The sequence below is a fragment of the Anser brachyrhynchus genome (genome assembly GCF_964034855.1).
Source record: "Anser brachyrhynchus genome assembly, chromosome: 1".
Taxonomy (NCBI): Eukaryota; Metazoa; Chordata; class Aves; order Anseriformes; family Anatidae; genus Anser; species Anser brachyrhynchus.
In genome coordinates, this window is record NC_137694.1 from 9,751,804 (window position 1) to 9,779,132 (window position 27,329).

The 27,329-nt window shown below is 33.8% G+C and overlaps 1 protein-coding gene across 4 annotated transcripts in view; it reads left to right on the forward strand.

The window, feature by feature from the left end:
- Window positions 1-27,329, forward strand: part of SEMA3E (semaphorin 3E) — a 151,856-nt gene that overhangs the window by 97,085 nt on the left and 27,442 nt on the right. For 3 of the 4 annotated variants that reach the window (XM_080577664.1, XM_080577666.1, XM_080577667.1), the window contains 4 exons: window positions 1,759-1,863; window positions 14,967-15,060; window positions 23,536-23,655; window positions 25,701-25,843. In XM_080577664.1, the coding sequence (XP_080433790.1) occupies window positions 1,759-1,863; window positions 14,967-15,060; window positions 23,536-23,655; window positions 25,701-25,843 (462 nt within the window). The remainder of the gene's footprint in view (window positions 1-1,758; window positions 1,864-14,966; window positions 15,061-23,535; window positions 23,656-25,700; window positions 25,844-27,329) is intronic. The other variant, XM_080577665.1, reaches the window with a different exon arrangement.

The window sequence follows — 27,329 nt, forward strand, 5'->3', positions numbered from 1 at the left end:
GTAAGTGCTGGTTTATAATACATAATTACTGCATAGAAAGAAATTTTCTTATATATATTCATATTTTTTTTAATATATTGAACTTCATTATAAGAAAAATCTAATTTTGATTTGTGAAGTAGGTTGCTTCTGAACAGAATCTCTTTGAGATCTTTTACATTTGAATGTTTCTATACCTTCTTTTAACAATGACACTTTGCAGACCTTTTGAGTTATCAAGTGTGGGAGGAAAAAAAATAATTTTAGCAGACTTCTGTGTATCTACATACCTAGCTATCAGAGCATATAAAGCATTAAGTCTCCCATATGGAATTATGAACCAGAAGTATCAACACAGAAGAAATACTTGCTTTGTGGTCCCTACCTTAAATTAAGTGTCAGTATTGCTTCCTGAGCAATACTGACAAGGCAAGATGTAATCCTCTCAGTAAAAAACTGCAGGTTCTTGAATTGTAATGTGCATGTTAATAACAGTTAGATATTGTAGATGTTTAAGAACTTGATAGAATAGCAGGACTGTATTTTCTATAACCTTGGCCCTTGCAATTTACTGAAAAAGACAAGAGAAACAGTGTGGTGGAACAAAATAACCAGCTGAGATTCTAGCTCTTGTGTCTCAGTAGTCCCATGTTGCAGGAAAATGTATTTTGTTGCTGAATAATAATGAATGCTTACATTAAATCATCCTTTTCTGAATACCTTTTTGGTAAGAAAATGAAGTATAACAGTTCTTCCTTTGGACTGTGATAATATCCCAAAGACAGGTTCATGCTTGTATTCATATTCTACATCATTGTCTATCCTGATTCAATAATTAGCATGCTTTTGTGAGGTGCACTCCATCTTATGAAAAAGAATGTTCTTCCTCCAGTAAATAGTCTTTCCTCCCTATGCAACTACAAATGCATACTTTCTCATCCAAAACAGGTTTGAGTTGTGTCTTGCAAAACACTGGACTCCTGTCAGCAATCAGTGAAGACAAAATATTTTTTTTCTCAAAAATAGGCAGAATTTGGTTGCCTAATTGGCAGAGCATTATTCATTGTAACTTACTGAAATTCAGAACCTTTAAGTTTCTGAAAAAAAAAAAAAGTAAAAATGTAATCAGTTTTCCTAGAAAATATTAATCTAACTTACTATATGGTAATTGAAATCTTTCATAATAAAGTTATATTCAGATACCTTATATAATGACTAAATTATTCTTTCATGCTTTTCATGGCTTATAGAAATATCATACTAGAAGTAGTATCTATAGATCACGATTATAGAAATATCATGATCTTTATTTTAAATAATTTAAGTTTTTAATTATTTCAACTAAATATTTTTAAATAATTATACTTGAGCATGTTAATCATATAAAAAATAAGCAACATTTATTGGATTTGTTGAATTCCATGTCAAACTTTTGTTCTACAACTACAGTCTCATGAAATATATTTTACTAATTCAAATTATTTATAAATTCTATGATACATTATATAACCATTTGAAAAAATAAATGTATGACAGATTAATACAGTTATTTTATTTTAATATTGGTTTAATTGATACTGCTGTGGAATTCCAGGCTGTTCACTTTAGTAATGCTGTTGCCAGATATTACCTTTCTAAAAATATACAATTATGGTCAATGATAGCAACAAACAGCTTTTGATTTTTTTTCTCTCTTTCTAATTGGTTTGATTCTGATGAATGTTGCTTTCCCAAATCTAAACATTTCAACAAATTACCCAACATTTTTCTGCTATTTAGAAGTTACAAATCAGGAAAAATTTGACTGCTGATTCTGAAGACAGAACTAAGCTGGAGTTTCCAAAAGAGCATACTACAAAAGAGCATACTCCAACAAAACATAAGGTAATTGCCTGCTGCTAAGTAAGCTCATTATCACTGACTTCATGAAATATTTTCAAATGTCAAAAAGGCCATGCATATCAGGAAGAGGTTGGGTTTGTCTATCATCCAGAAGAGAATTTCCTTCATTTTATTACAATTAACTTTTGTGTGTGTATGAACAAAGCAAGAGTCAGAGACCCTCCAACCCAAATTTCCCATGATGCACTGAATATGTATCCTTCCCACGCGCTCTGTGAGAACAAAATGAGATAAGTCTTCAAACAAAATATGAAGAAAAGATGAAGGAAATTAAAGAAAAAAAAAATTGCTTCAATTCTTGGCAAATCAACTGTTGTCACTCCTGTTGCCTTTGATGCCACTAGGGAAAAGAAAAATAAAGTTTTGTACTAGAAGATGAGTAGATAAGAAGATGAGTCTGTAGAAGAAGATGAGAACAAGAAATGTTTTCCATATCAGTCAATGTTTCTTCACATCTACTTACTAGTAAAACAGTTCTCCTGTACTGTTGTAAATAGCTCAGAATACCCTAGATGAATTATGATGAACCATAGGTAAATCAGATGAAAATGTAGACCGCAGATAAACCTGCAGTCAGACAATGTTTTTTCTTAATGAGCTATCTATTCAACAGAGCAGCAAGTTTTAGGAGCACCTTTCAAAGGTCCAGACTGCCTTATTAACAAACCCATGAAGTAGCTTTAACAATGTATGGGATTTCGACCAAATACAGCTAATATATTTGGTGTATTACTCAACCTCCATAGGATCTGCAACATGAATGGAAATTCCAAAGGAAAACAATTTGCAGAAATAATAACCTAGGTTTTTTCTATAAACTATATGGAGACAACAAGATACAACTGATTTATGGAGACTAAGGTCTATCTGCATGAGAAAAACCTGTTGAGGGAATGGAAGATGTGGTAATGAACAGTGCATTAGACATAGCAGCTGAGGAAACTAGGGCTGTTTAGTCTGGAAAAAAGGAGGCTGAGGGGAGACCTCATTTCTCTCTATAACTACCTGGAAGGAGGTTGTATTGAGGTGCACATCAGTCCCTTTTCTCATGTGACAGGTGATAGGACACAAGGAATTGGCTTCAGGTTACGCCAGGAGAGTTTTAGATTTGGATATCAGAAAAAAAAAAAAAAATTATTCACAGAAAGAGTGGATAGGCATTAGAATGGGCTGCCCAGAAAGGTGGTAGAGTCACCATCCCTAGGGATATTTGGGAGATGTGTGGACTTAGGGACATGGTGTAGTGGTGGACTTGGTAGTGTTAGGTAATGGTTGGACTTGATAATCTTAAGGGTCTTTTCCGATGTAAATGATTGTATGATTCTATGGTCAAGAACTTTTCTTCCAGAACATGCTGTAAATCTTTAATGTGTATGTTGAGCTGGCAGAGTACCATTTTCAGTGCCTCATATAACTAAGTAAACTGCCTGCAGCTGTATTTCTCCACCTCAGAGAGCTGATGGACTAAGTCATCCTTTCCACAAAACACCCTGGTTGTTTCAGGGAGCCCACCCTAAATATTTCTAATCTGATGTACTGCTTATTAAACTCTTTCCTCTTCAATTAGCCTGATGGGATTCCACTTGTCAGGGAACAACAGCTCTAAATTCCAAGTCTTTAAGGCCTGTTAGAAAGAAACAGCCTTTAGTGAAGTAGCAGGTGTACTTGTTTGTAGAACAGTTCATTCAGGCTGGAATTTCTCCTGTCTTTCTAATCTGTGTTTCTCTTAATAATTCATTAGATTTGAGGAGTGACACTTGTTTTTCTATATATTCTGTAATTAGGATAAGGTTCAACTGTGCAATATGCTTTCCATTTGCCTTTCCCCCCCAAAAAATGTAGGTAAAATAAGTCCCTCAGTTCTTGCTTTAACAATTGAAGTGAATTGACATGTAAGTTAGAAAGAAACAGCCTTTACAGGAACATACAAGTATTCCAGTTTAATATCTTAGTTTAATATTTACATGGCAAAATTATTGTGTTCTTGACCAACATTTGGTAAAGTCATCATTATTTCAGATTGTTAAGGAACAAAATTCCATACATATTTATGTCTATTATGTTCAGATATTTTTTTCTGACGTACCTTTTTATAATCAAAACAGTGATCTGCACAGTTATTCCATCTCCATGGTTTTTCCTATTACCTCATCTCCGCTCTCAGTTTGCAGAGGATTAGGGGGGAGGAACATCTGGTTCCACTGATCAAACAGAAGTGGGTGTTGGTCAGTCCTTCATTAAATAGAATGTGTGACAAATTCTTGTCCTGAAAATATTTGCTCAGAGACAGTGTTCCTCTTTGGAAGGATAAAAAGCCACCACTTAAAAACCCATCCACTAAATCTTAACATGTATATCAACACAATCTATTTGTGGAATTGAATCTGCAATGCTAAACACTATGAAATTACTTTCTTATTGAAGTTCTCCGTATCTGCAGTTCATGTGAAACTATTAGTTAAGATGAGTGATCTTTAAACTAATGTCAAGAGTTCATGTACATAAAGTGACATCAAGTAAGACACTCACTGTCATAGAATTTTTGACCAGAAGAGATAATTATATCATCTAGTCTGAATTGCCACCTCACAGGCTGTTAAATTACATGAAAACATCCAAAAGCCTCAAATTTCATTTAGATTAAAGGACTTCAGGTTTTAGAAGTGAAATATGTGTGTGTTTCAAGAGAGATTAAAATGTTACCTAAACTCAGAAAGGAAATGAATTAAGTTAACATTATCTCTAAGCTCGCAGCAAAAAACAAAGGTGCTGTGCTGCAACAGGGAAAAAGGAAAAAGGAACAAAAAAAAAGACCAACACCAACCTTAATCTGAAGAAATATTTCTTACTCAATCCATGTTTTATGTATGCATCCCTATGAAAATAAGCAAGTACTAGCTAAGCAACACATGAAAAAGATTTTACGCACTGATTCAAAAAACACCATCTCCAAAACTAGACAGTCTCTGATACTTTTGAGAAAAGATAAACATCCTCTTATGACACAAAAACTTTCCTTCCTAATCAAAGCTCATGTCTATGTGAGAATTCATGTTTTTGAGATAGTTATAATAATTATCTTAATGAACAGTTACATATGTGAAGCTCAGTAAATTTAATGAAGAATGGGCAATTCTGTTCTTGCAAATGCTTTGCTTGGAAAGGAATAATTGGTATTGCATAAATAGAAACAAAGGCCTGAAAGGACCACCAGAACATTTTAGATCAGTCACACACTGCATGGACAATTTATCCCAGATATTGAATTAAAACATATTTAGGAAAATATGTACTGTCATTTTAAATAATCCAAAAAATGATAAATCCACTCTTTCATTGGTGAGTTGTCCTAATATTTAATTGCTTTCAAAGTTAGGAAATTGCCACTTACTCAAGGTTAAATTTATCTAATTTCAACTTCCTGCCATTTAACCTTGATATGCCTGTGACAGCATAGTTGAAAATTCTCTTACTATCATTTCCACATCTTTTCCATATGTAAGTACCTATACACAAAGCTCAAGCCACCTCTTCACTTTTTTGATAAGCTGAATAAATATAGCTCCTTAAATCTCCTACCACAAGAATGCCACAGCCATATTTGTGTCCTTCCTGTGAACTCTGCAGTATTTTTACATGTTCTGGAAGTGTGGACACTAGAACCAGACATGGTATTTGATGAGGCAAGGTCACTTCCCTACTTCAGTTTGAGATTCCTCTTTTTACAGATTTAAGTGCTGAGTTCTTGGCACAGCATCACACTGAAAATTCTCATTTTTGCATTCTGCGCACTTGACTCAAAGCTACTCTCTGGAGCCCAAAGTTATTCCAGTTAATTTTACACATTTAGTTGAGACAAACAATTAGTAGTCACATATAAGAAGGTAAATGAAGAGATCTCTAGAGATGCTTGTCACCTTTAGCTGTAACAAGGCACTTATGATATCCAAGATCCCAAATAAGGTACTACAGTATTTGAAGGTAGTTTGACTGAATGAAGATCTGAGCCTTCACCTTTTAGGGAATTCTTAAGTAATATCTTATGATATAAACTGTTGTCCTTTTTCCAAGATATATCACTTTGGATATGGTTGTGTTAAAATATATTTTGTCAGCTTCTGACCTTTAACTCTGTGTTTAGAGAATTCCATAACCTGAACACACTCAGAGCACTTATTATCATTTTCTCTTCAGTAGTTATGCCTGACGAGTCTTTTTGTATCATTCATAAACTTTACCATTAAAGAAGTAATATATTTGTTTAAATCAATGCTAAATTAAAAAATAAAAATAATATATAAAAAAATCAGCTTTCTATAAAAACAAAACAAAACAAAAAAAAAAAAACTTAGGAAAACCTTCAGGAAAGGAGGATTCATCAATACATACCTAATAACAACTATACTTTATTATAAATCAGCAGTTTATATACCTTAATAATTCCACAATGCACATTGTTTCATCAAATAGCTATGTAGTAAGTCAAATGCCACAGAGAAAGTCAAGTATTCTATATCAGCACAGTTGTTCTTATCAGTCAAACTTACACATTGTAACGAAGAACAGGTTCGTTTGACAGTACTCCTTATCCATAAAATGGGGTGAGTGACATACACTACTTTTGGGCACTATCTAAATATGTCTATATCTGAAATTTAAATTTAATTTGGCAGATCGGTAGAGATTATGAATTGATCACCCATATGAAATGAATTTTCCATTGTATTAAACCTGTCTTTTAGAAGATTAAAGACAGATGGTTAGGAGAGAATGAATCAATACAGAGGTATAATGTTATTAACCCAAAGAGAAAGAAATATTCCACCTGTGTGGTAATCTGATTGGGATAGGTAAACATTCCAGTCCTCATCATACTGATTTTTAGATTCTGCCACCTTTATTTATGATAGAAACTATTTTTCTAAGAGAGGGTACCGTATGAATTCTATGGCATTATTTGAGGAGTGGAGGTACTACACAAAAAGGTATTAGTCATCATAATTAAAACCAGCAAAAATTGAGCAATGACAGGGTTTAGATAATACAGGTTTATAAAATGCACCTTTAATACTCAATAATTCTTATAAAATTTCACTGTTTTTTTTTTTTTATTTTTTCTTGACTAAGATCTATCAAAAAAAAAATCCAGATTAAAAAGTAAACTAAAAAGAAATATTTCTTGCAGTTCATTAGCGTCATCAAGAGCAAATAGCTGGAGGTTCCTCAGGCAGTGGATCCAATCCCTTGCCCTTTCTTCCAGAATGCCCATTTTGGCATGCCTTACTGTAGCTCTGTGGAAGGACTATTATCTATCTAAGGCTCCCTTAGGCAGAGAGCACTTCCCCAGAGTATCTCTTTCTTTCTAAAATGCATTTCAGTTGAATGTAATCGTTGTCTTCTCTGTGCCTAATGCATCTGTTCCTCCATTCATCATCAAATCCTGTAATCTAACCTCAAAATACAGAGCTGTATCCTTCCCTGTTTTCTGACTTTTCTCCCCTAATTGTTATGATGGCAATCATCAAATAAAAAGACTTTTATCTTGTATTTGCTCTGGTGTGACCCTCACAGTCTCAAGACAAGTTTAGACTGTCAAAATCAAGGAAAATGGAAACTCTTGGCTGTCTAGGCTCTGTTCTATGTAAATACAGAGCAGTTCCTCACAAAACTTCCTTTGCTTATCTGCATAGTTTTTGTACTCTCTGTAGCTCTTCTTTCACCCGGTCATAAGGCTATATCTCCATATACAAATGTTGGAAATGGTCCTATACACCATAAAACCCTAATGAGTTCATCTGTACTAAGCTAAGGTTTTGTAAAAGTGTGTCTCCTAAAATTCTGATGAATTCAATCACTTCTGCATAATAACATTGATCTGCCAAGGACAGATGCCCATGATTTCTATATGCAGTTTTTATTTTTGCCGGAGTATTTCACATGAATTAACTCAGAGAAATACATTATTTCTGTTACTTTAGGCCAGATATTTTGACAGAAGTCACAAATTTCTAATCCTTCAGCAAACCCAGACAGCAGTCTGACAGAGCTACAGATTTTAAACAGGTATTTTCATTGGTGCCTGAAGCGTATTAATCATTTGAATGTAGAATAAAAGACATAGACCTGAAAAATACATCTGATTTTTTAGGGAGGATTTAATGTCTGTAATATTTTATGCACTCTCGTCCCATATGATGATTGATCTTTTCAGTATGTCACTGAAGAGTAAGAGGATTGAAAACAGATCCTTGGAAGAAATACTACCCCCCCGAAATAATCTCAATTATGTCAAATAGAGGAGATCTGACTATTTCAAATGGCTCTTTGAGGACCCTAGCCTTAATATTTTATCCCTATTTGGATCAGAAAATAACCATTGAATGAACATGGAAGGCATAATTTTCAAATTTAGTAATCCTCTGACAACAGGCAGAACTATATTTTGCCAGTGCTTTTGCCAGGTACTTTTGAAAATTAACATTTGGAATTTTTTTAGAAGATTTTACATCATGAAATGAAAGGTATTTTTTCACTCCTGGAGCATCCTAGTTGTTGACTTAAATAGCCTAGCAATTGGAGAAGGTCTTATAAACTCCATGGTATTCATTAGTTTTCTACTGGTTTTAGATTTTTAATTTTTCTTAATGAGTCTGTTGGATTTATACTGAACAGGCACCCATCTAATATTTGGGACTCTAATTATCAGAAACTGCTAATACATGTTTTTCTTATTGTCTAAATATGGGCTACAATACAAAAAGGATATATGATGTAAGTCTTTTCAGGTCTAACTCAATATGTTATTTTCTGTTGTTATGCAAAGAAAAGATATAGTGTTTATCTCTTTTACCACATGAGGTAAGATGTGATGAGGAAGACACAGATTAAGACAGGTCATTATGGAGTCAGAATTCAGTTTGGAGACTTGTATTTGAGTTATATTGTCTTCTGATTTATTGAAAATTTTTGTGATTTTTCAGATTATTTTTTTTTTAATTGTGAAGTCAAGGTTCATCTTTCCTAGATGTCTATTTGTACTAAAAATGTTATAGTGCAAAAAAGAATTAAATCAAGATGAAGTTTTTTCTGTGGTCAAAAATATATCTTTATATTCACTAGATTTTCATTTCTCACATGAGAAAAAAATCCAGTTACATCAGTGAAGTGCTCTACAAATATTATATTTGATTAACATTAATATAAGTTCATTTTTCCTTAGGTTAGGTCATGTGAGTGTGCATGGGTGCATATAAATATGCAAAATGCCAGACTTTAAAGGTATAATGTTACATTAAACCATCATTAAAAATTATATGAATAAATGAGAAAGTACATTTTTTTTGTTTATAAATAGCATATTTGCTATTTTGAATACCTTGAAATTCTATTTTTCACAGAATAAAGTTTGTTACTGACTTGGAGATTTCATAAATTACATTAATTCCCATGGAGTTTAGAGCAGTCAATAGAGCTGCAATGTTGTCCCATTGGATACCAAACTTGGTGAAGTTCTTAAATCACATGTTTTCCGATGTGTTACTTTATTGTTTTGTTTCTTTGGTTTTAAGACAGTATTAGAAAACAATAACTGCATAGAATGAGTGAATCCAAGAATGATATCCATTATTTTGTGACAAGGGTCTGAGTGTAATTGTCATAAAAGTAATATACAAAGGCAAGTAACAAAGGCAAAACTGTAGTGGACCTCAATGGAAGTACCCTGTGAGAGAACATTGCCTTGCAAGTGAGAGTTAACCTCCCAGCTCTTGTGCACCAGTGTACACAGATGCAATGAAAGCGTCTGGACATGCTTCCTTCACAGTAGAAAGGTGAAGAACCCCTCAGGATCCCTCTCCTTCACATACCCCCTCCATTTGCAGCTCTCCTTTTTGCTCTGGGCTTCAGAGCCCAAATCCAATTACATTTATTGAAATCCCACTTTAACAGGTCATTTAATCAATCAGTCCATTAAGATATTCTTCCCTCATGAAGTCAGTCTGTCCCAATGTGTCCTGTCCTACCCCAACAGTTTTTCTTCCTCAATCAGAACCCTATGATTAAACAAGGTAAATCTTTAATGTTTATTCTCCCTACATTTTCCATATTAAAAAAAAAAAAAAAAAAAAAAAGTTTTCATTCTTTCTCACACGCAATGCATGCCTATTTTATATTTTCACCATTCAACACTATTTGCAGGTGAACCTTCATAGTTTTTATTAGTTCTGTTTTAAAAAGTTTCAAAATATGTGGCCCCTAATATATGAAACACAACAAATAGCTCTTGCATATAATGCCATGCATACTCTAAGGTCATGTAATTATGAGATCATTAGTGCTAAGAATGAATTTTTTGCAGTGAGTTATAGTGATAGGAAGTAACATACCCAATGTTAAGAACTGTATTCACAAAAAAAAAAAAGTATAGACATCTGTCAAAATACTTTAAATATGATTTACCATTTTTAAATATAAATAAAAAAGATTATATATATAGAATATAATGATAATAATAACAATAAAAAGGCACATCTCCTGGAGAGCAGACCTTGGTTTTACACTTTGCAAGTATGCATATACAGTTAAGAATGTAATTAAAGGTTCTGAAATTTTTTTAATTTCCTTTAAAAATGTCACTGTGGTATGTTTTAATTTTTTTGTTACCTGGAAAATATTAACAATTGAGAGTGAAAAAGAAATCCACTTCCAGAAAATCAAATTATTTTTTCTCATAAAAATTATATCATAGGAAATCCCAAACAAAGCCTCTATATTTTTTAAACCCCTGATTTAGTCAAAACATACAGACATTGCATTAAAGCTGAGAATAGGCTTAGGTACTTTGCTGAATAGCAATGGAAGAAAGCATATGTTTTAAATTAATCACATGCATAAATGCTGTCGAACCAGAGCAAAGCAGCTCTTGGCATGAGAGAAAGCAATTTTCTGCTACAAAAGTTAAATACAATCTTTAAATTTTAATGTCTCTGATTGACCTTTTCTTTCATTATTATTTATAACCTACATTCTTCTTCATTGTCTAAAATTATCAATTCATATCAAGTTAATGGTAAAATGCTTGACACCCTTGGAAATATCTTCTATCCTTTTAAACTACACAATTATTTTAAAGGTGTATAAGGTTTTCTGAGTCACAGTTATCATAAATCAAACCCAGAGCACCATTTTTTTCCAAACTACATGAAGAAATTAGTAATTCCACTCCCAGTTCTACATATATATTTTTGCATGACTTATATCCTAACCACTGAGGAGTGCCCATAAAATAAGTTGCGATGTTGAATTGCTGTGTTGGATAATAATGAGGAAACTGTCGGTTTTCTTCTGACATTTCTCAAAGTATTCCAATGTCACAAACAGCAAGGAGGGTTAGAATTATGGTATTAGCCTTCAAAGCTGGTTATTAATGTGTAACGCTTATTTCATTTAAATTGGCATCCTGTGGAAGCTGACACATTTAACACCTGATTTTCAGTCACTTGCTTCAGTAATGGGAATAACTTATTGCAACCATGGAATATTTGGTATGCTGTCCTAAAATGTGAAAGTAGAAAATCTCTCCTGGAGAAGTCACTGCTTACATTTTGCAGTGACTTTTCAGACAGTTTCATGCATCTGCAAGCATTTATGAGATGTGCATCCTGTTTTGTATCATCCTCAGTCAGACTGATGAGATCCATTTAGAAACATCTCCAAGTTACATTGAAATCCAAACTTTTGTTTACTTTCACTGTTAGCAAGGGTTTATATATTTAAGTTATAATCCTTATTCAGAAATTCCAGCTGTTAAAATATAGATAGTGAACGGACACTATGCATGCTGCCTAATGTTTTCATTCCATGGTTATACAGTTAGCTGTATTAAACACGTATATGTCATGAATGTTAAAAGAGATGGGCTTATCTTCACCACTGATTTTTCTAATTCTCAGGTGAATGGTTAACTACATTAGTAATTTTTTCATTGTCATACTAGACTTTGGAGTACAGTGACTCAAAACCCTTCCACATCTTCTGGAAGAATCCCACAATGCACCAAGACTCAATGGTCTGTATGAGTGGAGTTTTACCAGGAGAAGATCTGAATATGAAATCTGATTTATGATAAACAAGTGAGATCATTTATTGTCCAGGGAAATTTCACTTTTTTTCCTCTATAGGATGAAATATGAACCTTACAATATAAACCACAAGATATAAATAACATAACTTCTACAAGTATTGATTCAAAATATTTTTGTTTCCATACTCGATCATTTTACCTGAGTATGTTTCTTCAATAAGTTACAATATTATTCCTTTTTTCCTATCATTGGCCAGCCCATTTTTCTTTTATTGTGGGAAAAACAATGGAAACTATTAAGACTATGAAATTATATTAAATTTGAAACTCTGAATTTATCTCTCCTTTTACTTCTACAACTTCTTTTTCTTTATTAAGCTGGTCCATTGACAAATACTTTAGCTAAGGTCACAGAAGGTTAGCTCTCTCATGAGTAACTTTATTTTTAATACCTGATTAGAGAATAAATAAAATCAGACATTCTTTTATATGATATTTTATGACAATTATGAATTCCTAGTCCCTTTGTGTAATTTCAGAAAGTTTTTCTTTCCCTTCCTGAGTTCTTCTTGCTATTCATTTTCTACTGTTGACCCAAAATATTATGGTATTTAATTTAAAAATAAATAAATAATAAAAAAAAGTATGTATGTGATGTCTGAAAAGTGTGGAATGGGGTTGAGATTTCCACACACAGAGATATTTCTTCATTGTTTGACATTTACCCAAGAGCAGAGTGGGAATAGTTACTACTGATGTACAGTTGTAGCTGATAAAGCATAAAATAGTATTCTTGCAACACTGCTCTCTACCCAGAATGCTTATATTTTTGCTGCATCAGCTTTAACATCAGGCACAATTGTGGATAATGTGCCAGGTTTGGTCAACAAAGGAGCTTCTGGAGATATAAGATTCTGAGTGTCTTGTTACCTCACGGGCTTTAGGATTGATACTAGCTTTTGTGGGGTTTCTTCTTGTTATTTTTATTTTGGTGTGGCTTTTTCACTTCAAGTAGATAAAAAAGAGATGTTTTATTTTCCAGAACTGCATTCTGGGTTACATTCCATTTCTATGGAAACTATCCTACTAATGGAATTCTTACTTTCTGGCCAGAAGTTGCAGGAAAAAAAAAATGTATTATTTAGACAGATGGGAATGAAAGATAGGTACTACAATATGACACATAGAGGTATTCCATTAAACATCCAGAAGTGGGCACTAACAGCTCCACAACTTTCCCACTTTCCTTATTATTTTATTTTATTTTATTTTATTTTATTTTATTTTATTTTATTTTATTTTATTTTATTTTATTTTATTTTATTTTATTTTATTTTATTTTATTTTTTAATTATCTTATTAGTTTTCCATCATATGCAATGGTTAGTATCTCTTCTACATCTTTTGTCCTTGTACATATTTTACGTTTCTTTTAGGAAAACATAACTGCCATGAACAGTTAGGAGCATAAATTCTCTACTTAAAGAGAAGGGAATATTTTTTTTGCTGGGAAGAGAGATTTGTAGGTTTTAGAGTTGGATGGGTGGACACAGGAGGGTGACCTGAATGGAGAGGGAAGCATAAAGCATTAGACGAAGCAGACACATAATCAAGTTTCTGTGCCTCTCAAAAGCACAACTTTCTGGGGACTGAGATGCATACACTGTAACACCTTCCCACAGATACTCCCCAAGATAAATGAATTGTAACCAACAGTAGAAAAAAAGAACTTGTTATAATGGCAAGGACTAAAAGATCATAAAACTACGCAAGGACTATCAGGACACAGTATGAAGAGGAAAAAAAAAAAAGTTTAACATTTTTTATTTATTTTTATTTTGTCCAGTGTAGATATACTGAGACTTTTTTTTCCTTAGGAAATACTGAATTATTCTAATTTGCAGTCTAATGAAACCTGACTTTTATCATTAAAAAGCTCCTGGACCTCTTTGGGCAAGATCCAGGGAGAAATACAAGCAGATCCACATCAGAGTTCTGGGGGATTTGGAGGTCCTGCCGTTATTTTATGTCATGGAGGTCATTTTATGCCTTAAAAATATTATATTAGCAACCTGAATCTGAGGTTAGTTTACTGAATAGGTAGATTGAATTTATTTGATATGTTTATATAATCTGTATTTCATTAACCTTTTGAATAAAACTATTACTTCAAACTGGAACTGCTAGACTATTATAATGTTTCTTAGTTACACACTTGATGGCTGAGTGGCTTATGAAGATTTTATAGATGAGCTTTCTCTCTATTTCCCTTTTATTCTCCACCCAGGATTTTGTAATATTTTTTGTTGTTGTTTACACATTTTTTTAAAAAAGGTGATGGCTGTCACTTGATAATTTCATCAGACAACAGTATCTATTGGACTCTTCTGAGAAAGATGAGACAAAAGTAGCATTTCAAATGAAAATTTGAATTGCAATTCTCAGCCTTCAAAGCCTTATACAAACAGAAATTAACAAAGTTGCCAATATCCTTCTTATGCTGATATTCTTTTAAATTTACTGCAGAAATCACATCTGCTCTGAAAACTGTATCTGTGGATTCATTCCTAAATACACTTTTAGGAAGAATATATATAAACATCTCAAAGCTACCAACAGAAGATAACACAGCATGATATATTTAACTACTACTGGAAAAAAAAATGTTTAAAGAGAGAAAATACATTCCATGGCTAGATATCTATCTAATGTTTAGGTGATTTGGAGAAAAGATAGAGGAATCTTCCCTCCCTACTCCCATAGAAATGAAACAAGTAAAATTTTACTGTATATTTTAATGACTTTTTTGGGCAGTGAAAACACAATGGTGATTTGTAGAAAGCCAGATAATTTTTACAAGTATATCAGTGAGCAACAGTAATTGCATTTACTCCCTAATGAATTCAATTCAGAACAAAAGTATTACAAAGTTAAAGTTGGTCTCTGAGGATTTTTTTATTTGCCTGCAGGGCTTATGCTGTTTTCTGTGATTTATTTTTTAAAGGATCATCTGTTTCAACTGGAATCGCACAAATTTGAGAGAGGACGAGGCAGGTGCCCTTTTGACCCCAGTTCTTCCTTCACCTCCATCTTAATTGGTAATGATCTTTATGTCACAACCTTCACAATCCTGTCAATCATTCATTCTGAGTCTCTTTCTTCAGCACACTGAAGGTGTTGTCAGTCTTTCACTGCAACGTTCTTCCACATGTCATACTTAATCCTCACAGTGTTGCCCACATTAATATTACATCCTAGGCAGCACTAACTTCAGCAAGAGTGCCTCACTGAAGTAAGTAGATGCTATATGACATGCACCATCCTGAAAAGGTAATTGATTGTTGTGTAATTTTGAAAATAATAATTTCCTGTTTTCCTTCAAAGCAAAGCAATATGCCTAGATTAATCTTTTACAACAGTGATACAAATATGCAAACCTAACCATTTTTCTTCTTCTGAAATGTAATCTGAATAACAGACATCTTGTAAAAACGTGAATTTAACTGTTTTTTGTATCTGAGGCACTTATTGTTTATATAAATTATAGTTTGGGGGGGATTGACACAGATTTATTTCAGTGCTGCCTTATAAAAAAACACACACAAAATGGAAGATTCTCTATTATGAGGGTTGATCTTATACTCAACAGTTATAATGAGAGAATTCGGTGTAAGTCCCTCAGTGCCAGAAAGCTGTTGTTAGATAGTGCTTCTCTGTGCCTTGCTGGTGAGTTTATCACGCTGGGCTGGGACCTTTGAAGTTGTAGTAGAGCAAATCATATGTTTTTTCTTCTGTAATGTGTTCCTGAAAACATTTTGTGAGACAAGTAAACACAGTCTTAACAATATTACAGTACATTGGCTAAAAATAGACTGGAACAGCAGGTAAAGGGTTAAACTTAGATACGGTTAGGGAGTAACACAGTGACTATGTGCTTTTAGGAAACATAAATAAAATGAAAACTGAGTATTCTAGAAGAATAGTCTGTGAAAGAAAGAACTAGAAAAGAGAGGTTAAGGAACAAATAATTTTAAAGTTTTTCAGGGAGAAAAAAAAAAAAAGTAGAGAGCCTTTGATATTTCTATTGCATTTCAAATCTTAAAGTTGGACCTTTAATTTAAACAGTTAAAGTTTCTAATTATTAACTACAATGATATAGATAACCCTTGATTGTGAGGAAGTATTTGTCATGAGTGACAGATACATTTTTATAAGCATGGTTTATTTGTTCCTTTACATCAGCAAATCACAAGAAAAATATTTACCAATAAAGCCAAATTTCTCAAATTACAGCAACTCATCAAAACCTTGTTCATTTCCATTATCAAACATTACAACTCAAACTCTTGAGTTGGTGGTTTAAGAAATCATGAAAGAATCAGGGGGAAAAATAAAAAGTATTTTGACTGACCTTTCACAATCCATTACATACAGATTGTTATGCTTTTCTTCCACTCTTATTTCTAAATTGTTTCTAAATTTTTTAACAGATTCCAGTCTTAGCTCAGCCTGGGAACAAAGGCTCATCCCATGGAATTTGCTGTAGGCCTGAAACCTCATGGTCTAATCTTGAAGTCCTTCTCAACCTTTATTCAGACAGAACTAACTAAATAAATTAACCTGATCATGTTCCTACTGTGAGATCAACGTGAATTTTATTTGCTTAAATGGAAGCCAGATTGTCCCAGTGAGCATTTCAAGACGAATGATTAGTTGTTATGCTTCTGGTCTGTTCATTACTTTGCCTGGATTATGGGAGGTCCTATGGATCCTCACAGCTTTAACTGAAAGAGAAATTCACTAAATAAGCTTTTCCTAATAATCGTAATCTCACTAAGCTAACATTGAAAGATTAACACAGAAAAAAAAAAATTGTTTTTATCAGCTCACTAGTACAACTCCAAGAAATAGACAATTTCTCACCCCATCATCAACAATAATATGACCTGAGAAAGTTATTTACTGGCTGTTTTTCAAGACCTCCACTGGAAATTCTATCATTTCAAGTGATCATAGAATATTTTTAAACCATAACAAAATTATTTATGTTTATTATTTTTATTTAGAATTCTATTGAAACTGAACACTTCTAACACTTAAGAAAAACATCCTAAAGTGTTTTTTGTTTTGTTTTTTTTTTTGTTTTGTTTTTAATTTCCATGTATTTCACTATATTCTACTAACCAGAGACATACAGTTTACAGAATAAACAGAATTAACGCTGCTACTTAGAGGACAGAATATGTATACATTATCTCTGTAGGTATCCATTTAAAAAGGGTGGAAGACATTAACCAAATATGGTTAATGTTAAAGAATCTTTTAATTGACGTTTGAAATTGAGACTGAGACCTCTATCCCAAATTAATTCTAAAAGGAAGGGATGGAACTTCATTCAGCCAAGCCCTGATATCTGCTCATGGTGGCCATGACCCCAAGGCAGGAGATGTCAACTCCTGCACCACAAACTCTTCAGAACTGATCTTCCAGTTTTCCCTCCAACACTTGCAGGCTGCATTCCTCTTCACATCCTCCAATTTTATTAGAAAGTGAAAACTACTGCTGGTATGAAGTCAGTGTTCTCTTGGAGACTCTATCCCTGGGCTGCACCCATTTAGGTTCAGACAATGTGCATATCCTTGAAAAGGATTCAGGCAAACCTGTTACCAAAGGCTTTCACATCACAGCTTCCTTTTCTTCCTAACAAAACAATCCAAAGTCTGCTTCCACCTGTGTAAGAACCATATCTAACTCACATTAACACAACAGTCTACACCAGTGTAGCTATTGGTTAGCAGTGAGGATTAGACTAACAAAGAAGCTTTATCTAATTCTGATAAAAGTTTGAAAGCTCTTCATCTTGCAAGATTATTTGCACCATCGCTGATTAGAACCAGATTTAGATAGATAAATTTAGGAAGAAACAGAATCTATTGTGCTGTGTCTCTTTGCGTATTTTGACACTTCAGTTAAAACCCCACTTCAAGAAAACAATAATCCGTGACTTGGCTTTAAAACTATACATACATGCTGTTATATGTTTTATTACAGGTTATCTGACCCAGTAGTAAAGTAGCTTGTGATGAATTCCTCAGTTTATGAACAATTAACTTCTAGCAATTAATTGTCACTATCAGGAAACAGAATGGATGTTGGATGGCAAGCAGGCTGAATAAAATGTTCATGTTTAGATAAACTGCATTTTAAACTTTTGGACTTTTATTTCTAATGAACTCTCCCATCTGCTTTCAATAATCAAAACTATGTTTGAAATCCGTTCATGCACACTGATTAATTTAGACCACACTAGCTCTTGAAAGCTGAGAAATTAGTTTATGCCTATATTTTGTTACCTGCAATATTTCACAAGCATATAGTGATACACTTAAACTACATTTGAATAAGTTTTTCCACCAAAGGAATCCATTCTGATAATTGTTTCTGTTCTTACAATTTTAGAACAGTTTAATGTATTTGTATATTTTCTTTTATTCTAGACAATTAACTAAAAATAATACAGTTTCTCTCAGAACAAAAGACTAATTGAGTGACAGAAAAGCACTTATAGTGAGAAAGTTTACTGGCTAAACAAATGCTAATTTCTTTTGAATTTGTGGCTTTTTACTGGTAAAAGTATAGCTTTCTACAAATGTGAGCTAGTATTTTAATTGTAGTTGACACAGAAAAAAAGTTGACAAGAAAAAAAAAAAGGTATGGCTGACAGAAAAAGAAATGCATGAAAGATGATGTTTATATTCTATACCTTTATTTATAACAGAGTTAGTCCACTTTGTACAAAGTCATACAATGGTATTTCACATAAAAAAAAATACTACAGATGAATAGCTTATATCTACTTCATCTTCCAGTTTGAAGCAGGTACAAAAAGCATACTAATAACTAATGAAGGAAATCAACTTCCAAGGTGGAAGCAGCCTATTTATAAAAATTCATTGTATGAATTAAGTTTTTGGAATGAAATCACATGCATTTTATGTAAACTATACCAAATAATTTAAAATAATTGGGAATTTTTACACCAAGAGTTCCAAAACAGCATATATTTGTAACAGATTTCAGGCAAAAATCTGACTTTACTGTGGTCATTACTATGTGGTAGAGATTGCTGTCAAGAAATATGGTTGGTCTGTTAGTAAGTCTGTATGAGATGGAGAAGGTCTGTCATATGTATCATTAAAGAGCGTGATGAAACCCCTTAAAGGAATGAAACAACAAAACAACATTAACAATGAAAAAATACCTTTTCTGATTGTGTGTCTGCTGAAACTAACAGTAATGAAAAGAGCACATAAAAAATTATCTGATAGTTTGGGGACTTCTGTGAAACAGAGACCCCAATAAGGACTGAAACTGGTATGCTGTAGATCAGTTATATTAAAACCAGTAAATATGAGCTCATTATTAATAGCAGGAGCCTCTTTAAACTAAGACATGAATGGATGTTAAAGTGAGAATAAAACAAACAAACAAAAAAAAAAAACAACTTAATTGATCACCTCAAAGCACATTTGTAGCACACAGCTTGTGTGTAGTTCACAGACACCAGAAAAAAATCAGACTCATGGTTTTATACATGCACTAACTTTGCATATTATGAAAGGCATTTTGAGTAGATTAGAAACAAGTAAGTGTGAGTAGACCTAAACCTAGTGAAAAGAAACATTTGTCTTAATACTTCACATATACACATATGCTTGATACATCTTAAGATCTTTATAATCGTGGGGTTTTTTTATGATTTCACATATACCCTAAACTCATTCACCCTGAAGATTATATATGGTTATGGTGTAAAACTGCCACATCCAGATAATTAATTAATCAACTAAAATAGGGAAATAAGTAACATTAAGGAATTGGTGCATAGTTCAGAGACTGTTATATAAACGTTAAAATTTTATCAATATTTTATCAGATCTTATGAATCTATTTTACTTTAAGGGTTGTTTTCTAGGAATTCTTGATTTTAGAGGAAAAAAGTTTGGAATTGTTTGAATTATGCCCTATTCTTTACTCCAAGGATAGACAAGAATAGGGAAAAATATATATATATATATAAAAAAAAAGTACCTTTAATTGGTCCCAACAGAATTTTAATGTATTTGTTCGCTTGAAACAAGTAGTAGCTAAAAGTGTGTGCACATCACTTGAGCTAAAACTGTTTTTTGGTTGGGGGGGGAGGGAGGGGGATTTTTTTTTCCTTAAATAAGAAAAATTTTCTTAAATAAGAAAAAAAAAAGGGGGTGGATGAAAATTTCCATTCTTGTCTTAGCAGGAGTAACTAGGCTGTGTTAAAACATAATTTTAGCAATCAATTTGTTTAGTATGTGTGAATATAATTCCTTACTGAATCTGTAATTTTACTGGATGAGACTAAGAGATGTGATGGTCTGTGAAATCACTCAATTTGCAGCTGATTTTCATTGGAAGACACTGATTTATCAGTGTGATTTGCAGCACTATAAAAACCTGCAACTAGGATCGGAGTGAGTTGATATGTAGTAGTAGGCTTTCAGTGGAGGAGAAAAAGTAGAAATATTGCTAGGGTTTTTCAAAACTCAACTTCAGTTAGTTCTCTTAAGTTAGAATTATTCAGCACTTGTAAAAACCGAGTGGTGTTCAAAATTCACAACATAGATTTAAAGGACATAGGCAAAGGACTATTGTAGAGCAAAAAAAGTAGATCCTCTTAAAAGTGTAAAAGATCTCAGAATTACATTGAATGTTCTTGAATTGAGATCTCTGCCAGACTCCTCAGTATCTCATCATCCTCGTTAGGCCTTCACCTGTCTGTTCACTCCTGTCACTTGTCTTCTGTTTAGATTAGTAACACTTGACTGAAAAAATCAGATTTAATTTCTGTATCTGTAAAATAGCTTTCATGGAACAATATCCATCCAAGACTGGGACTTCAATTTATTTATCCCAGGATCTCACAGGTAAAATTAGTGATAACTTTTTGGGTGTATGGTGGGATACCATACCAGCAGGTTAGTTATGCATACAGAATTTAGACCTATGTCAGACAAAATGAACAGGCTTCCCATCTGAACTTCTGAATATTTGTATGTATCCTGAGCACTAGCAAAATGTGAAGAATCATCTATCCCACACTGAGTTTTTTTCCATGTTTCAACACCACGTCGAAAGGATAAAGGAATCATATTTTTTTTATTACACATCACAAAAATTCGCCAAAAAAAGAACAAAACCACACACACACACACAAATAAAAATAAAATTAAAAAAATATCCAATGGAATTCTTAAAGGGGGATTTCTGACTAATGTAACACATTAATTTGTGTTGTAAGGATTGATTAGAACATTATTCAGACACTGGCAAGTTCTGTTGTTTAAACACCTCTGTGTTGTTAAAAAAAAGTTCTCTATTAATTCTGGTTAACTTCTGACACTATAACTTATATTTAGTTTCACTTGCCAATATTTTACACTAAATCACCAACATGTATTTTACAAGGCAATGTTCATTCTTCATAAAGTGAAGCCTAAGGGAAAGCTATGCTCAGCTCTGAATCAGCAGAGGTCTCTGAACAAGCCCCAGCCGCCAAACTAGTCTATGTTGTTCAGAATCATTATTTAGAGTTACTGTACCATTACATTCATATATATATATCTCTTGAAAGAAACTAAACTCACACACTGAGGGAAACCAACAGGAAAAATTCTTGTTTTTCCTCTTTCTTTCTTTTTTTTTTTTTTTTTGGTATATATCTATATATGCCAGCAAATATTATTTGAATTGATTAGTCATGATTATTATTTTTTAGGACATAGGAAACCGCGCCACTGAAAACTCCACTCAGATTAGCCTGGAGCTGGAAATAATTTATTCCCCTCTTCTTGTGCAGTTTAATTCCTGCTGCATTATTTTCTAACATAAGGATGCCACCTAGTGACCGTCAGTGTCTGCTTTTAAAACTAGGCCTAAGAAATTTATAGTCTAATTCCAAATGGATATGAAGTATATTACTCTTAATGCTTGGTGGGAATTGCACCCATGCATACAGAAGTTGTAGAATTATTGCTAGTATTTCAATACAGTAAAATATATCCAATATCATGATTATAGGTGGGTCAGATAGTAATAGGCCAGATTTCTGAACTAGAGATATATATATCCTCTAGTTGTATCCAACTATATGTAGATTTTCAAAAGTTATTGATAATCAATATATCATTTATAATACATCATTACACTTGCTTAATTCATGAGCACCACCTAAACCTTTTTGAAAATGGGCCCCATTTCTGCTCCCATAATTTTGTCAGCAAATATTCACCATCAGATATGCACGGTGAAAGAGTTCTCAGGTCCTGTTCCTACTCTGGTGAATATTTTAATGATATGAAGACAAGGTAATGATGGGCAAGGGCAAAATAAGTTCCTTTTCCTCTGTCTTCTGAACACCTAAACCCGTCAGCCAGCAAGATACACCCAAGACGCATTTATCCCAGGTAAACTGGAACAGCTCCAGCAGTCTGACTGGGGAAAAACAAAAACAAAACAAAACAAAACAAACAAACAAACAAAATATTAAAAACAAACAAACAAACAAAAAAAACACCTCAGTCTAATAAAACTTGTGCTTGTTTATAGAAATCACTTTTAAATTGGCAGGTACTACTTCTTATCTCCCCAGCTCAGGAGAAAACTACATCCAGCCCTCATTGTTTTCAGTATGTGCTTCACTAATTAATCTTGTTTTCAGCCATGTTTTGCACAGAGCCAAATGTGACAACCGTCCTCAGAAAACACTTCCCTTTTTGAGGCTTATTCTGTAGATTCAAGCATGGTGGCACCTTAAGCTGTATCCATGCACTGTAGCCCAAATCAGTGGGTTGATGCAGCTATCATCATTCTTTTCCTTAGCATCCTTTGGAACCTGCTGCTGCACTTTCATTCAATTTCCTGGGTCCTGTTTGTTACCCGCTCACCCTTCTCTTTGTCTCTCCCCACAATTGCTATTGCTTTCTTGCTAGCCATTTCTCATCTCTAAAATACTCATAAACCCTACATCCAGTTCTGGGGCCAAGCAATCAGCTGTTCCTCATTAACAAGACTGGTGCACATTCAAAAACAAACCACTGATCGGAATCATTGCACTGGTGACAATTTAGGTGCTGGCAAAGGGTAGGTATGTCTAGGGCTAGACACTGTATGAGAGTGAGATCTTTGAACTTTGGTACCTGATGCGGCAAAATGTTGTTGTGGTAAATGTGGTTAGATGTTATTTTAATAACTTCATATTTTGTGTGTGAATATATCCCAAAGTCATTGTCAGTCTTGAAAATGAAGCTGAGCCCATGAATGAAATTGGAAATTCTTGACCTCATTCTGTTCCAACTGTAAGTGCCACAGTGCTGATACAATATCTATAAACCCTTTGAACTGCATGTAATTTACTGACTCCTGAATTTGAGGCAATCCTAATGACATGTTTATAATGCAGTTCCCATCATTTGCAATGAAATTAGTAAGTAGAGCATTATCAAATTTGTTTGTTTGTTTGTTTAATATATGGTCTACAGGTGGTGAACTTTTTACTGGTCTCTATAGTGACTACTGGGGAAGAGATGCGGCTGTCTTTCGCACCATGAATCGTATGGCACATCTCCGAACCGAACCTGATAGTGAGCGCCTGTTAAAAGGTACAGCAAGTAGAAGAAAGAATGTAGAACCAGCAGTGTTTTGGATGACTAGAGAATTTCTGTTTAACCAGAAATTAAAATGACATTGTCCATGAATATGCATATCCAATTACAGATGATTATTTTTTAATATTTTTTTTCATGATTTTTTTCATTAACTCCTCACCAGGTTTAACAAATTGAAATCATTACTCTGATTGCATATTGGTTTTAATAAGTGGGACTTTGAAATCCTTACTTTTTTACTTCTAAAAATGTTTTCAATATATACTTTGGATATTCCATATTATTTCATGACATCAAATATAATTAAAATAATATTTTAAAATTCTCTAATTAATGGGAGATTTTAATTAGCACAGTGTTCTTTTTTTTTTTTCCTAGATGAGATCATTTAATCTTTATGTTGCAATCAAATAACTGAGTCGTTGCCAAGTTCTGTGCTAAAGAGGCGTCATACAATAACATAAAATAATAAAAATACAATAACCATGTAGTCCAATAGAACAAAAAATAAAGCAGATTATTTTAAAGAAAAACATAAAAATATTGCAAAAGAAAATTTCTGTGCTGGTAAGTTTAGGAAATATTTCATGCTCTTTGGTGAGGAATGTAATTGAATTTCAAAGCACTGAAGTTTCTGTGTAATGGAAAGCCAGAATCTTGATTTTTCTTACTCCAAAAGTATTGCAATATTTCATCATAATAGTGACATAATTACAGATAATGTTTGGCAAGAAGAGTTAATAATTTCCTTTTATGGTAATTCATATGGTGAGCATTATCTTCCCAGTGAACATAGCTAGAAAGGTCAAACAAAATTTTTTCCTCTCCAATTTTGAGGCAGCTCTCTCTTGAATCAGAAGAGAGAAAAAAAAGTTCTGCTACATGCTTTTGTTTGTTTGTTTGTTTTTGTTTTTCCTTCATTAATTTGGCATCAAACTTGAATTAAATTCATTTCACAAAAATGTGTTTAGAATGTTATGATATCCACTATAAGTCCAATAGTTAGGTCGGTGCTGAACTGAGTGTTTAAACTGGCTATATATGGGTAGCAACAATCACATAGATGCTTTCAATATGCAAGCAAAGTTGCTTTTCTCTCTGGTAGATGTCATTATCTGTAATATACAATTCTCAGTATTATGGCCTTAAAAATAGTTTTTAATTTACTCTGTATTTGAAATTTAAGTTTTCAATGTCCTTAAATTGAATGTCCTTTCAATGTCCTTGAAGAACACATTAGAAAATTTACAAGCAAAAATTCTCTAGCAATGTCTTAAAACACAGTAACTGTTTTCATACAGAACAGAAATTTAGAAAATATTTACACTACCAGCTGCTTCTTAAGAAATCGTACTAATTGTACAAACGACATTCTCATTTTAAGAGCTTGTAAAAATTTGCTGCAATTCTGTGAGATGAAATCATTCACAGCTCAACTTGGTGTAGGGTTAAAAGGTATATAGAATAGACTGAAGTTTGTACTTAGGTTTCAACTCTGTAATGAAATGTCAAAGTAGGAAAATTTTAAAGGTTTTTATTTCATGACGAATATACACAATGTGTCTTCTATCTATGAAGATATGTGTCCATATAATGCCTATTAGCTGCACTACCGGGGATTTTTCTTTACCTAAAAGGCTATTTTTCCAAAGTTAGCATTCCTATGCCTGATTTGTATGGGACAAGAGATTGTTATGTGAATATTAGTGCCAGGTTTCAGCCTAATACAAATTAAAATACATAAACCCTGGAGAACAGAACTGGAAAGAGATCCTGCACATATACAAAAGGAATATTGATTTGTGAATTAGAGCTATAAAAATAGTTTGACATTAATGTATTCCACATGTTCTAAAGATACCCACCTACAAAAAAAATCATTTTTTTTTTCCATCACACTGTTCCCCTCAGGTCGTTTTCTGACTGACTCTTTCAGTTCATTTTTTTTTTCTTTTCCCACCAGTTGATTCTAAGAATTGAAAAAATAAAATAATGTTTTAATAAGCTTGACCTCAATTCATTTTTGTTTTCCTTTGAAGAACCAAAGTTTGTTGGCTCATACATGATTCCTGACAATGAAGACCACGATGATAACAAAGTATATTTCTTCTTTACTGAAAAAGCATTAGAGGCTGAGACAAGCAGTCATGCCATTTATACCAGAGTGGGACGTGTGTGTGCGGTAAGATCCTTTTTCTAACACCCCAACTAAATGGACATTTTGGTTGTTCTCCCCCAGGCAAATATAGCATCTGTTAATGTACATGAGAGTAAATTATAGGTCTGAATGAAAACCCTGCTTCTAAACAGCCTCAAACATTAGAAAATTCAAGTGTCCCAAAATCTGGGCTTAAAGTGAATTCAGCTGAGAGAGAAGGACAAAGTTCAGAAACCTTATTATTCTGCTTGTCCTATTGCTTGTTTCTTGAGAGAAGAGACTGACCGCTATCTCACCACATCCTCCTTCGAGGTAACTGTAGAGAGCACTGAGATCTCTCCTTTTCTCTAGGCTAAATAACCCCATTTTCCTCAGCCACTCCTCATAAGATTTGTTCTGTAGACCCTTCACCAGCTTCACTGCCCTTCTTTGGACATGCTCCAGCACCTCAATGTCCTTCTTGTAGTGAGGGGCCCAAAACTGAACACAGTACTCGACATGCGGCCTCACCAGACCTGAGTAGAGAGGGACAATCATTGCCCTAATCTTGCTGACTACGCTGTTTCTTATACAGCCCAGGATGCTGTTGACCTTCTTGGCCACCTGAGCACACTGCTGGCTCATATTCAGCCAGCTATTGACCAATACCCCCAGGTCTCTTTCCACCATGAAGCTTTCCACCACTCTTCCCCCCAGAGTGTAGCACTGCATGGGGTTGTTGTGCCCCAAGTGCAGTAACCCAGCTTTTGTGCTTGTTGAGCTTCATAAGTTGGCTTGGGCCCATTGATCCAGCCTATCCAGATCCCTCTGTCTATCCTTCCTACCCTCAAGCAGAACAACAGAACAACCACCCAACTTGGTGTTGTCTGCAAACTTTTACTGAGGGTGCACTCAATCCCCTTGTCCATTCTTTATATAGAGACATTAAAGAGAACTGGCCCCAGTACCGAGCCCTGTGAGACACTATTTGTGACTAGCTGCCAACTGGATTTAACACCATTCACCACAACTCTTTGGGCCCAGCTACCCAGCCAGTTTTTTACCCAGCAAAGTGTATGCCCACCCAAGCCACGAGCAGCCAGTTTCTCCAAAGAATGCAGTGGGAAATAGTGACAAAAGCTTTCTTAATGTCTAGGTAGACAACATCCACAGCCTTTCCCTCATTTGCTAGGTGCATTACCTTGTCATAGAAGGAGATCATGTTCATCAAGGAGGACTTGCCTTTGATAAACTCATGCTGACTGGGCCTGCTCACCTGGTTGTACCATATGTGCTGCATGACAACACTCAAGATGATCTGCTCCATAACCTCCCCTGGCACCAAGGTCAGGCTGACAGGCTTGTAGTTCACCAGGTCTTCTTTCCAGCCCTTCCTGTAGACAGGAGTTATATTTGCTAGCCTCTAGTCAACTGAGACCTCCCTGGATAGCTAGAACTACTGATAAATGACAGGAGTGACTTCGTAAGCACTTCTGCCAGCTACCTTAGTACCCTTGGGTGGATCTTATTT